At 40.2% G+C, this 14,059-nt stretch overlaps 2 protein-coding genes across 7 annotated transcripts in view; one reads left to right on the top strand and one right to left on the bottom strand.

The window, feature by feature from the left end:
• The window catches only part of MED12L (mediator complex subunit 12L), a 347,579-nt gene that overhangs the window by 223,894 nt on the left and 109,626 nt on the right, over nucleotides 1–14,059 (bottom strand). For all 5 annotated transcript variants that reach the window (XM_043874754.1, XM_043874756.1, XM_043874753.1 and 2 more), the window contains one exon: nucleotides 13,394–13,570. In XM_043874754.1, coding sequence (XP_043730689.1) covers nucleotides 13,394–13,570 — 177 coding nt within the window. The remainder of the gene's footprint in view (nucleotides 1–13,393; nucleotides 13,571–14,059) is intronic.
• Nucleotides 3,626–9,939, top strand: GPR171 (G protein-coupled receptor 171). 2 transcript variants are annotated; one of them, XM_043874777.1, is made up of 2 exons: nucleotides 3,626–3,739; nucleotides 8,209–9,939. In XM_043874777.1, exon 2 carries the CDS (start codon nucleotides 8,273–8,275, stop codon nucleotides 9,230–9,232), a length of 960 nt encoding a protein of 319 aa, XP_043730712.1. In that variant the 5' UTR covers nucleotides 3,626–3,739; nucleotides 8,209–8,272; the 3' UTR covers nucleotides 9,233–9,939. The 2 variants fall into 2 exon arrangements, with proteins under 2 accessions (XP_043730712.1, XP_043730714.1); XM_043874779.1 differs by having other exon boundaries at nucleotides 7,743–9,939.

The following is a 14,059-nucleotide window of genomic DNA, read 5'->3' as shown; positions in this document are numbered from 1 at the left end:
GGGTGACCTGGAGCCACAGAAGCTGCTGGAGAAATGCTCCAGATATGGGCATTTGTTAACCAAAGAACAGCCTCCTGCCTGAAGATCATTTAAAACCTTCAGGATGCAAACTATTTTGAGCTGTCCACATCTCAAGTTGCAAACTCCGTGAGGAAAGTGAGGCTAGGCGGTGCCCGTCCCACTGCCCAGGGGCACTCAGGCTCAAACAACTGTAAACACTAAATGTGCGTGTTTGCGGCGGGGGGGGGGGGGGGGGGGGGGTGGGGGGGGGGGGAGGGGGCGCGGGGGGATACGACCGACCTGGCAGCCTCTCTCATAACCACATTTTCCATCCAACACTTCCATTTGAACTAGAATAATTAAGTGCTGGGGAACACTGGGGTCTAACTGTGCAGCTCTGAGCAAGGCCTCAAATTCCCTCATGTCCTAGTTTCCCCATCTGTAAAAAGAAAAAGCTCCTCTATTTTATGGATTTCTTCAAAGAAAATAAATTCTCAAACGTGTGTTCCTGGCTGTGGCAGTGGCTACCTACCCCAACAATCTTTTTTTTTTCCTTCCTTCCTTATTAATTCCAAAGGTTACCATGCTATGTTTGAAAAGCAAATTTTAAGAATGTTACACATTAAAAATGATGCTTCTATTGAAAGACAGTTGTTTGGTACTTGCATTCAACAAGATCAAAACTATTGTTTGTGTGGATAAAGGAGAGACTATAAAAAGATCTTTTTTTTGTCAATTCATGGGGCAATTTACTTTCAATTTTTAAACATACAAAATATTCATTTAAAGTAAACGCTTCGTCATTTCTTAAATAAAAAGTATTGCCACAACCCAGGTAGGAGAAAACAACTTCCCCTCACTTCTTCCCACTTGGGTTTCTGAAATACTGGGTTGGTGATGACGTGCAATTTCCTAGAACGCTAAGAAAATACCCACTGACAAGCATTAGTCCTTAATGAAACAGAAAGAAGTGATTTATGGAAATTTAAATGGAACTAGTGTTAAAGACAAAAACAACAGTGGACAGCAGGCCAAAAAAAGAATGCTTCTTCCACTGTGAAGAAACTTCCACAAAACTCCAGGGTGCCTCAAGCTGTCAGGAATGAGGAAGAACACGCTCAGTTTCACTATTAAAAGACTGTGTGTTGTGTGAGTCACTTCGGTTGTGTCTGACTCTTTGTGACCCCATGGACTGCAGCCCACCAGGCTCCTCTGTCCATGGGATTCTCCAGGCAAGAACACTGGAGTGGGTTGCCATGCCCTTTTCCAGATTAAAAGACTGGTTTCTCATTATTCCCAAAAGGAAATAGAACATGAAGAACTAAAGGACTTTAGCTCTTTCATACTTGGCAACCCAGACACACACACACAAACTCAGAACAGTTCAATGTATTTCTTAATTCTATCCATACCCCGAAGTGAAGAGGGAAATACACACGTAACTATGTCTAACTAAAAAAAAAGAAAAAGAAACTTTACCAAAAACCTTTGATGCCAATGTTCCTTCGTACCATATTTTAAATCCATTCACCACTCAGCTGGCAGCCACCTGCATCTCATCAAATTCTTTCCATCTCACCCTCTCCATCCCCCAGTGAGTGTAAGCCCTGATCATAACTGCTCATTTAACTTGACTACTACAAAATACAAGTGCATTATTCAGTGAGTCCTAGCCAGTAATGATGCACATATTAGTGTCTTAAAAGAGAGAGCATTTCCTATTATGATGAAAGTTAACACTGGTTCCTAACCCAAATCAAATACAAAGTTTGAGAAAGATTGGCACTTTTCCCCACTAATTTCTAAGTGAATATATGTAAAAATTATTCTTTTGCAAAATGATAATAACTACCTGAATCTGAAAGACCACCAGGGTATCTGAAACCAATGGACAGTGTCATCATAAGCGTCCTTATAGAAAACTGTTGTTTTCAAAAGTTCCCTAGATCCACCTTAAGTTCCCTCCAGCTTGACAGTTCCCCTTTAGTCTTTTAGAGGTTTTTCTTTTGAAGAGTGAATACCAAAGGAATGTATTTTAGACCCTAGCAAAGCTTCTTCTGACTATTATTTAGAAAACTAAGAATTACTAGGAGAAAAAGAGACAAAACCAAGGTACCCACTAGGCCGATGAAGCAACAGAAATCCAGACACCACCCCAAGTGGTCAGGCAACGATCTGCCCCGACACATCACCTCTGGACCACACTACTTACTCCCTCAAAGGAAGAACAAACATTTATCTGATTTGAATGTACACCAGAGGGTCCCTTTTCATGCGTTATTAATTACTGAGTACCTGTCTCAATCCATCATGCCGTTACGGCCAGATTGACAAAAGAACACTGCAGGTTTACTCTCACAGCTTAGACAAACAGGCCCAATACATTTTTGAATAAAAAAAAATTCCCAGCTATAAAACAGTACGCACAACACGGCAACATTTTTATGCGGGCATGTTGTTGTTCGGTCACGAAGCCGTGTCCGACTCTTTGCAAGCCCGTGAGCTGCGGCAAGCCAGGCTTCTCTGCCCTTCGTTATCCCCCTGAGTTTGCTCAAACTGAGGTCCCCCGAGTCAGTGATGCCATCCAACCATTTCATCCTCTGTGAGATGGTGTGAGATGATGTGAGCATACTCATAGGAAAATTTTAAAATATGTATCATCAGACATCACCACAGGTAGTCAGTGATTAAGAATCCGCCTGCCAATGCAGGGGACATGGGTTCTATCCTTGGTTCAGGAAGTTTTCACATGCCGCAAGGTAATTAATAAACCCTGTGTGCCACAAATACTGAGCCCGCATGCTGCCGACTGCTGAAGCTGGCACGCCCTAGAGCCGGCGCTCCGCAGCAAGAGAGACCACCCCAATGAGAAGCCCGTGAACGGCGACGAGAAAACAGTCCCGTTCACAGCAACTACAGAAAGCGTGCACACGGCAACCAAGACCCAGCACAGCTAGAAAAGGTTTTAAGTAATTAATTTAAATAAATAAACAAAACAAAAAATAATAATAAACAAACAAAACAAAGCCAAAAAATGCATGCAGCAAAAACGTTAACCGTGATTATCTCTGTACGTGATGATTTTCCTCTTATATTTCCAGATTCTTCTAAAATATGAACAAAAAATATAAATTAAAAAAATACACTGTATCAGACTCTATTAAATCACATATTTTCTGTATGTTAACAGATGTCTCACAGCAGTATTAAAATTGCAACCATTTTTTAAATTATAATTTTGAAAGCTGATGACTGTCAGTATATATACTAAAGAAATTCTGCTTAAACAGCTGGTATCTTTAACTCATAACACCATTCAAGACACAAAAACTGGCATTCTTTAAATTCATTATGATGAAAAACACAGCTTGGGTGATTTCAAAAAAAACATAGGTATTACAACAGATGAATAAAAATCTTTCCTCTAAAAGAACAAACAAATCTTAACTGTTGAAGAAACCTTGTACAAAATTGAAAAGAACTTCTTCAGGAGGCTTTCATAAAGGTAAAATATGTGTTTAAAAAAAGAAAAGAAAAAAATACAGTTAAACTATCTGCAAACCACAGTCTCATCTACGTCAATACGCAACATTTTAAAACCACACAAAAAGGAAAGGAAATTTTTAGTGCAGCCGGCAGCCCTGCAGCGGGCCTACTGCCGCTGAAGCTAGCCAGACAGCTCACGTTTCTCTGAAGACTTGGAGCAAGGCCTGCTGAAGCACAGAGAATACACCTCCAGGTACGTCTTCCTAAATACTTAATATATTCAGTGTCTTTACGTGGCAGGGAAATCTATGATTTTCAGTGCTTAAACCATGTGAGCCAAAAATGCCAACATGTGATAAGGGTGCTGTGCAAGAAGGCACCAATGATTAAACTCCAAATAGATTCTCAGTGTGAGCTACACTGTAATTTTCTTCTACCTGAAGCCCTCATCCATCCCTTTCAGAAAGACGGCTTAATTCACACAACACTGAACACTGCTTCCTGATGGGTTGGCCTAACTAGTCAGTAACTCGATTTTAAAACTGGATGGATGCAGGCTGGGTCGTAGTTCTTCCCCGCAGGGCACAACACAGCTCTACAAACACTGTGAGAGGTAATTTCTAGAAAACTCTGTTGTGACTTCTGTAAAGAACAACTGATGAGTTATCTCACGAGGTTCTAAGCAATGGGCACTCTCAAACAAAGGCAACAACAGACATCTCTTCCTGATTTTGCTGGAATACACCGGGGCACCTCAGATTTCCATAGGCTAATAACTGGTTAAAACAATATATATTCATCAAGCACTTAGTGTTCAAATTCACAATGGAAAACACAAAATGCTATTACAGTGTAATTTAACAACTGTTAAATTTTTGATATGACCAAAAATTTTAAATGAGAAGTTTGGGCTTCACTGCAAGCTAGACGGAGGTTCAAGAAAAACAACTGGGAGGCCCTGCATGACTCTCAAGCATTATGGAATGAATAGTTACACAGTAATTATTTTTAAATAAATTACCCACGGGTGGTCAGTTCCAGATACACAGTACGCTAACTGATCAAAACTAATTAATTCTCTAATCCTTCTCTTTACCACATAGTCACCTATAAAATGAGACTTTACTGTGTAATTGTATGAGCAACAGGGGCACTCAAAGAAATGCATTATATGTTACGATTATAATGTAACATTTGAAATACAAGCATCTAGGCCAAAATGCTAGCACCTCTGTAAAGGAACAATGAGCAAAGTCGGGAGGTGAGGGCTCGTCTACACCGACACTAGCTTTTGACCCAGAGGACAAAAGAGTGTTCAGAATAAATAGGTAATAATTAAATGGTTATTAGCCAAAGTCAAGTCATAAGGAAGTCAGTAAAGCCTAGAGCAGACTTCAGATCTGAAGGGCTTCCTTTGGGCATTTAGGATAGGCAGGATGGGGGCTGGGAAGGATAGAGGCAGGGAGCCTAGAAAATAGCCAACAAGGTGGGACCCTAGTCTGCTCCACCAAGCCAGGGAAGCCTGGCCAGCAGCCAGGCGCCAGACCTCTGTGTGATCAAACCCCGAGACTGGACCAAATGCTACCAACAAGGGTTCCCTGCATCCTGGCAGTCCTGTGAGCCCCAAACCCTATCACAACAAAAAGTACACAGGAAGGAAGGAAGTGCTCCCAGAACAGCAGGGATCCCACCAACTAAGCCACAGAGCTGGGGGGAAGACAGTGCAGACCGTACGGACGGGAATTCTGAAAGAGAAGCAGGTGGAGGCTTCAAACATACAACAGACGCTTGTTTTTTAAATGTATCTATGGTAAAACGAAACATCAAAACACACAGAGCCTGAATGTCCTGCATTAGTATTTAGGGGGAAAATTTAAGAATGAATATTTTCTTTCTGCTCTTTGACATGAACATTTTTAGACTATAGTTCCTAACAGTAGTGAGCACTTAGAAAAGGTTTGATATTATAATAAAAATAAGACAAGGTACCATAGGATACCACTCACATGTGGAATCTAAAAGCAATGGTACAAACGAACCTCTTTATAAAACAGAGAGAGTCACAGACGTAGAAAACATACTTATGGTTACGAAGGATAGAGGGGGGAGGGGTACACTGGGGTTGATGCAAACGCACTGCTGTAGATAAGACAGGTAACTAATAGGACCTACTGTAAGCACAGGGACCCTACTCAGTACTCTGTAAGGACTTACACAGGGGAAAAAATCTAAAGAGAGTCGATGTATGTAGAACTGATTCACTTTGCTGCACAACTAAACTCAGCACAACACTGTAGACCAATATACACCAATAAAAGTTATTACTCAAAAAGTAACAACAGACACAGTTTCAAAGCGGTTTTGAACATGGCTTCTAAGATCAGACTGTCTGGCTGGGGATCCTGGCTCCATAGTTTACCAGCTGGACAACCTCAAGCTACTCAGCCTCGCGGCGCCTCAGCTTTCTCATCCATAAAACAGGGTATAAAGGACCTGTTTTCCTTCCTTTGTATAGCCAAGTAATATTCCATGGTGCATATGGACCACATTTCTTTACCTTCATCTGCCCACGGACATTTAGGCTGCTCCGCGTCCTGGCTACCGTAAACAATGCTGCCGTGAACAGTGGCGTGCATGTGTCTTTTTGAATCATGGTTTTCTCGGAGAATACACCCAACAGTGGGCTCGCTGGATCATACACTAGTTCTATTTTTAGTTTTATAAGGTACCTCCATACCCCAGTTTTAAAAGGGTAAGGGAGACAACATCTACATGATAGAAATAATAAAAGGTTAAATAAGTACATGTGAAGTATTTGGCCTGGTACCAGACACAAAGAATGTGTCTGATGACTTTCACTGAGTTTAGTACAGAATGATGTTATTGCTGGACTCTCAAGCCCTATCTCAAGTAGGGAAATGGGAAAAACATGTATTCTTTAAATGTCCCTTTAGTTTAGAAAGCTTTATATACATCTGCCTTATTCATCCACTTACATATTATTTCACCCCAAGATGTAACCAATGCATCATTAAATAATTAGGAGAATTAAGATTCAAAAAAGCTTCTAAAGTTTTTGTTTTTTTAAAAGGATGTTTCAGAGAAGTGCCCTTCTTAACCCCTAAAGTTACTGGTTGCTATTTTTAAAAGCTGCACATGAGTTTTTTTCTTGCTAAAACACAAAACCAATCTTCTGATCGATAAATCAAAGGAAGGAAGTTGTTTGATATTCATGAGAAGGGTGCCACAGCCCTAAGAGCATGAGTTTATGAAGCCTAGTTTATTTAACTTACACTATAAATCATCCAATATTCCAGATTTGGAGGGAACATGACAACACTCCATCACTATCAGTGATAATCACAATGGTTCCAAGGGCAGGACTTACACATCTGGCCTTGACTGCCTTGAAACCCACAATGAAAGAAGAAAGAAAAAACCCTCAAGTGCTAAAGTTAGATGTTTTGATACATCTCTACATATAACTGAGCTTCTTTCCTGAGAGCTTTGTAACCAACAATCATATACCCTTGCCCTAGAAGCCTTTAAAATAAAATCTTGGTCAAACTTCTTGCCAACACTGACCAGGAAACATCTACGCAAGCACATATAAGAGACATATAAAGCAAACCACAAAGCTACTTTAAAACTATCTTGCAGCTAGCTACACTTAAAAAAGCAAAAGCAGGAGAAATTAATTTTAATAATATATTTAACCTAATGTATCAAAAATATCGTTTCAATATATGTTCAATATAAAAATTACGACACATTTTACTAACTCTTGCACTACGTGCATAAAATAGCACAATTTTACTCCTTAAGCCTTTGAAATGTGACCCGTCCAAACTGACTTGTGCTGTTAAGTGCAAAGCACACCCTGGGTTTTAAAAATTTAATGTAAAATATTTTAAGAATACTGCAAGGAGTAACTACTCTTTATAATATTTCATACTAAATCTTTTTTAAGACCCAGCGTGTACTTTGCACTTACAACACAGGTCAGTTTGGACAGGTCACTTTTCAAGGGCTTAATGGTCATCTGTGGTTGTAGGTTACCAAACCAGGTCTACACCATCATAATCCAGAACATCAGGCAAAGACCAGATGCTGATCCTACAACTTCTTCTGCTAAGAGAAAAATGAAATTCTGATTGTAAAAATGTTCTGGTACACAACAAAAGGCCTATTATTTAAATAAAAATCTAGATTTTAGTACAATTTTCTGCCCACTCTCACCTCCCCTCTCCACCTAGGTTTCTCCAGCATGAAGAGTTCTATCAACCTATGAAAACAAAAGCCAGGAAGCCTCATTGAGAGCAAGATTCAGGCTCAGCCGCAACCAAACTTTTTTGTTTCCTCTCTCTAATTCTCAGAAATGCAGTTCACTTATCTCCTCTACAAACTAACTTCCAACCCAACTGGTTACAAACAAGCTATCAGGATGCACAAGTGTGAAGTCAAAAATATCCCTTCTAGCAGCAACCTACACGGGATTTCCCAAAATCACAAAATCAGACCATGGAAACCCCAGGCTTCCTTCCTCATAATCGAAGGTGTTCCCACCAATCCACACATCAAGTAACTTCACCAATAAAATTCTAAGAAGCAGAGTGACTGCAACCATGGTTTCGGGAATGCAACTGTGTTTGAAGAAAACAATTTCTAATTTGAATTACTAACCTCGCTTTCCTCTCATTCTTTTTTTTTTTTTTTTAACAGATTCTTTGGAGCTTTTTGTCTTTGTTTTGTTCTTTCTGGACGGTCATCCCTACTGTCCTTGAAGATGACCAACAGTTCTACCCTCTGTCCAGTTTACAGAGACCTGGAGCCATTCACATATTTCTTTTATTTAGTTTTCCTCGTTGGAATTATTGGAAGTTGTTTTGCAACCTGGGCTTTCATACAGAAAAACACTAATCACAGGTGTGTGAGCATATACTTAATTAATTTGCTTACAGCTGATTTCCTGCTCACTCTGGCATTACCGGTGAAAATCACTGTTGACTTGGGCGTCGCACCCTGGAAGCTGAGAATATTCCACTGCCAAGTGACAGCCTGCCTCATCTACATTAATATGTACTTATCAATAATCTTCTTAGCATTCGTTAGCATTGATCGCTGTCTTCAGTTGACATACAGCTGCAAGATTTATCGAATACAAGAACCTGGGTTTGCTAAAATGATATCAGCTGTTGTGTGGCTAATGGTCCTTCTTATAATGGTGCCAAACATGATCATTCCCATCAAAGACATCAAGGAAAAGCCCAACGTGGGCTGTATGGAATTCAAAAAGGAGTTTGGAAGAAACTGGCATTTGCTGACAAATTTCATAAGTGTAGCAATATTCCTCAATTTCTCAGCCATCATCTTAATATCTAACTGCCTTGTAATTCGACAACTCTACAGAAACAAAGATAATGAGAACTATCCAAACGTGAAGAGAGCTCTCGTCAGTATACTTCTGGTGACTACAGGCTACATCATCTGCTTTGTTCCTTATCACGCTGTCCGAATCCCATACACCCTCAGCCAGACAGAGGTCATATCTGACTGTTCCACCAGGATTTCACTTTTCAAAGCAAAAGAGGCCACACTGCTCCTGGCTGTGTCCAACCTGTGTTTCGATCCAATCCTGTACTATCATCTCTCAAAGGCTTTCCGATTAAAGATCACTGAGACGTTTGCTTCCCATAAGGAGTCCAAGGCTCAAAAAGAAAAATCAAGGCCTGAAAACAATGCATAAAATACGGGATTTTTTTCATGCTATAATTTCTTGCCTCACTAGACAATTAAGTGTACAAACTCCTGGGAAGGAGGGGAAAAAGAGCCTCCGTAAGTAAAAATACAGGCAGAGGGCAAATGCGGCTTGGTTTACTGACAAACTGTTTCTGAACACAAGTCCAACTGTACTCTTGCGGTTGTTGATGCTCCTTAACACAAATGTTACAAAATGTACATTTTGTACAAATGTACAAAAAAACAAAAAGCTAAAAAGTCTTCTTGAACCAATATAAACCCTGCAATATCCTTAAAACCTAAATGAGTTCTATGACACAGAGTCTGAAATATTCATTAGGTATTCACTTAAAGGCCTGGAGCTGACTTCTGATAGAAATATGCAAAATACTTTCTATGTGAGTTGCCAGAAAGCCCTTTAGCAACACAGTTTAAAGCCCTTTAGATCACTTTAAAAAAAAAAAAAAAAAAGGGCAGGTGATTTCTTACCTGAAACCACATGAGCCTGATTGATTTTTAATCCATCCCTTCAAAAACAGTAACTTTTTGACTCAATGCTCCAATTTTTAACATCTAAGTGTGTCCTGCCACAATAGCCTACAATTTTTTACTTATAAAAAGGTTTGGAAAAACATGGTTTTTGAATGTACTATATATCCTTATTTCTACCTATAGGTTATAAATAAAGATATTTCTACTGTTAGTAATGACAAATCTAGTGATTTCTTATTTTTAGTTTGCAGCAGTAAATATCATACCCCATAATATCTTCAAGTGGGGGGGTCCTTAAATTATACTAACTGCTAAAACTACTGTTTTGGGACTCACATCCAAAGTATGGAAAACTAGCACCAAATAGTGTTAAAATAGACACGTCGGCTCCGCATCGCAAGGACTTGTTAGAAAGAGATGCGGCATGAGCTTAGCTGAAGTGTGCCTCCCAGGTCCTGAAGGGGAGTCTGACCCCAGGGGCAGCCAGCCACGCAATGTACGCGTGACCTCACTCTCAGGGTCACAGCCCACTGGTCAAATTCTCTCAGATGTGAGTAAAGCATAAAGGACTCAGTAGATGGTGTTAAATGAAGACTTATTTAGGGAAGGAAGACTAAAACATTTAGATAAGCACATACAAGACTTTGTATTTTTTGTTTGTTTCATTTATAAAAGCCCACATCAAAACCAGTAATGCAATTGCATTAGCTGCAATGATTAAGAAACGGTGTTGTTTGAGCAAAAGCACGCAGACACAAGAGAACAGAGTATGGTCAGCAGAGGAGAAGGATGACATGGGTAATGGGGATCAGCTGCTTGGTGACAAAGGGAAGCTAAGTTTCGGGTGGTGAGCATGCTGCAGGGGATACCGCAGTAGAAATAAGATGTTTACACATGAAACACCTCTAATGTTATCAATCAACATTACCTCAATAAAAATACATGATCTCAAAGGATAGGAGGGAGGGTAGGAGGGAATAAAGAAGGGAGCGAGAAAGACAGAAAGAAAAATAAGGAAAGAGGGAAGAAAAGAAACGAAGGAAGGAAAAAGAAATGGTGTTCCTGGAAAGTGACAAGTTTGAATTCCAGGCTCATTTTTTAGCTCTGCGCTGAGAACTATTTTCTGACAGCTGAACCTTGGACAACTCCTGCCCACAGCGTTACTACACATTCTCTGAGGATGTATAGTCTGAGGAGAACAGTAAATGAGAAAATGCACCCAAAAAAGTGCCCATTACACCTCTAACGTGGTAGGCACTGCACCAACCCCAGCTGGCCAGTGCTAACAACAGGAGCCCTGTCGGTATCACACGTCTGACACAGGGAGGGTCTAGATGACCCCGGGTGACCTGTGGCAGAGGCTGCTGAATGCCCAGACACGAGAGCCTGGGTACGTCTGACACAGGGAGGGTCTAGATGACCCCGGGTGACCTGCGGCAGAGGCTGGCTGAATGCCCAGACACTAGAACCTGGGCTTGGTGGCCCACTGAGAGCAGAGTCTTACCGATGAGCAGATTAGGACGTCATTCACACAGAAGCATATATGCAACTAGCTTACTTTTCTGAATCTTTTAGTCAAGCTGCCTTTTAGTCTTCTCTCCTTGGCCTTCACTCACTAGAGCCACACTTTAGAGACACAGTGGGGGCGGGGGTGGTAAAAAACGAACTTTTTATTTTTAAATCATATTCTTGTATTCTCCTCATGTGCATAATAGGCTAGTCAGACTCACTACAGCATCCACAATGGCATAGTTTTACTAGTATACGCTTTTATTTCCCCTTTTCTGATGGTTCAGTCTAAATCACACTCACAGTAAAGGTGCTTCTAGACAACTGGTAATAGAAGGCCATTAAAAAACTCTATCCTATAATGTCAAATTTCTAGCAGTTCTTTTATGATTTCGCATCGCAGCTGAATTATGTCATAACCCATCAGGAGACTTACTCACTGGGAATCATTCATGCTCTTTCCTCTAAGGAAGAGGACAGCCTTGAGAACGTTAACTGCTGGGAACAGCTGTGTCACCACGGGTCACATGAATTCACACACGTGACAGAAGGAAGAAGCGCATGCTCACGCAGCCCCCTGCTCTCACACACCCACACACACACACAGGGAGGCCTGCAAAGCGCGGCTCGCCCAAGAGAAGCGAGCAGAACCCTCAACCAGCCTGAACCCTTTCCACGTTTCTGCCATGTCTCCTTCCTTTCCCTATTTTTTCCAAATACATATTTGGGGATAATTTAAAATTTACAGATAAAGTAAAAAGATAGTACAGACAGTTCCCATATATTCTTCATCTAGTTTACCCTAGAACTAAAGCCTTATGTACCATGGTATATTTGTCAAAACCAGGACATTAACACCAGCACATTAATATTAACTCAACTCTAGACTTCAATATGGAATCTTTTTGGCTAGTTTAAAACAAATCAGACATCATGATCGTTCACCCATGAATTCTTCAAGATATATCTCTAAAATATCAAACTACTCTTCCTGCTGCCCTAAATACACTGTGAAGTTGTTCCAATATGTGGAAAATGAGTGATGCTCACAGGTAGCAGATGAAAAATATTGGTATATTCAACCAGTGATGAAAAAGACACAATTTTAGCTACTTTCAATATAGTCCTGAACATAGGATAATTAACAAGGGGTTCTTAATTGTTAACAAGAAAAAAATATATGTGGGTGTAGTGATTTTGAAAGTCATTTCAGAGGATGTTCAAAAATAACCAAAAAATAAACAAATTTAAGAAACTATTTAGCCTAGAGAGCAAAACTCCTCAAAGGTATCCAGGAAATAATATAATATGCACCTCACAAATACATTTTTTAAAAGAATAGTAGTAATAATAGTCTTCTATTTAAAAAAAATGACTCACTGAAATAAGTTAAAATAAAATTCCATGAAAAAGGATAGTGAACCTAAGAATTTAAAAATTTTTTTTTATAAATTGTGACCCAATTTTCATTTTCCCTTCAAAATAAAGCACATCACTTGTTATGACTCAAACACCAAATTTCCCAGCAACCATTTCCCATGTGCTATCATCCGGTTCTTAAAGTCAACAGGTAGAAATCCAAGTCCATCACATATATGACCTCTTCTATGGAGCATGAGTCGATTTTTCAACCAGATCCCTCCTCCCATCTTTATTCTTTCAGAGTAGTAGAAGCGCTCTGGGAATGTCAAACGGTTCACTTTTCAGTGGACACTTGGGTTTTTACTCAAGTTATTTCACTTATTCTGGGGCTTGTCATTTCACAGACATTTGTCTCCCTGTCTTTTTCATCTTTTCTGTGCTCAAAAGTTCTTACTCATCTGTATAATGCCAAAAGTACCTACCACAATACAGTGCACATAAAAGCTACTTAGTGAGTTTCAAATTGAAGTAGGAAAATACATTCGGACATCATTTGCAGTGACTCAGATGCTCTTAGTACAAGTATACTAAAATGGAAATTTCTGCTAAACCTAGCCAGTCAGTAGTGCGACACCACGAATGTAGGCTACAGGAGCAGACAGGCCACATGGTGAGAACCGTGGCAGACAAAGAAGGCAGTGAACACAAAAACTCACCTCTTTCACATGCAGGACTCAGGCAAGCAGCTGAATAACCAACGACCCTACAATGAAAGGATCAGCTTGCCGGCTGACACGCGACTTACCAGAGGTATGGGAAAATGGGTTGCATACTGCAGGTGTCGTAGGAGGTCATAATTAGATGGAAAAATCAACTCCCTTGGTTTTTCTCTCTTCAACAGCTTCTCACCATTAACTGACATTCTTCTGCCCAGAGAAGGGTTGGCATTCTCACAGGACTCTCCAGGCATGGGAGAAAAAATCTAAGTCATGTAAAACAAATGTTGGAGACTGTAAATGAAAGAGCAAAACCAAAGCGCATAACTTCAAACACACAAGACACTCATAATACCATATCTTTTCCTTATTTAACCATTAGCAAAACAATGAACTGTGTGAATTTCCACAAATTTCATATTCAGATCGGGAGCATCATCCCCCACTCCAAAGATGAGAGAGTGGCAACCACACATACAGGTCAGAAATGTGCACGGCTCCACCCCCAGAGGACCAGAGACAAAACTAGACTCATAACTAAGTGTCTTCCTCATAGGGCTACATTCCTACAAAAACACATACAGAAATAATTCACTTAGAAAGCTCATGAACAACAGATGCAAAAGTTTTAGTCTGTACCCCAACCAACATGGGTTTTCATAAAGAGTTAGTTACACCTTGAGATCCCTGAGGAAGAACACGTTGTAATTATACCAAGATAAAGTAGAAGAATGTACAACAAGTCCAGAGCCAGG

Source organism: Cervus elaphus, chromosome 19 (genome assembly GCF_910594005.1).
Source record: "Cervus elaphus chromosome 19, mCerEla1.1, whole genome shotgun sequence".
In the NCBI taxonomy this organism is placed as follows: Eukaryota; Metazoa; Chordata; class Mammalia; order Artiodactyla; family Cervidae; genus Cervus; species Cervus elaphus.
The sequence above is the reverse complement of the archived record's forward strand: the minus strand, read 5'-3'. Positions and strand labels throughout refer to the sequence as shown.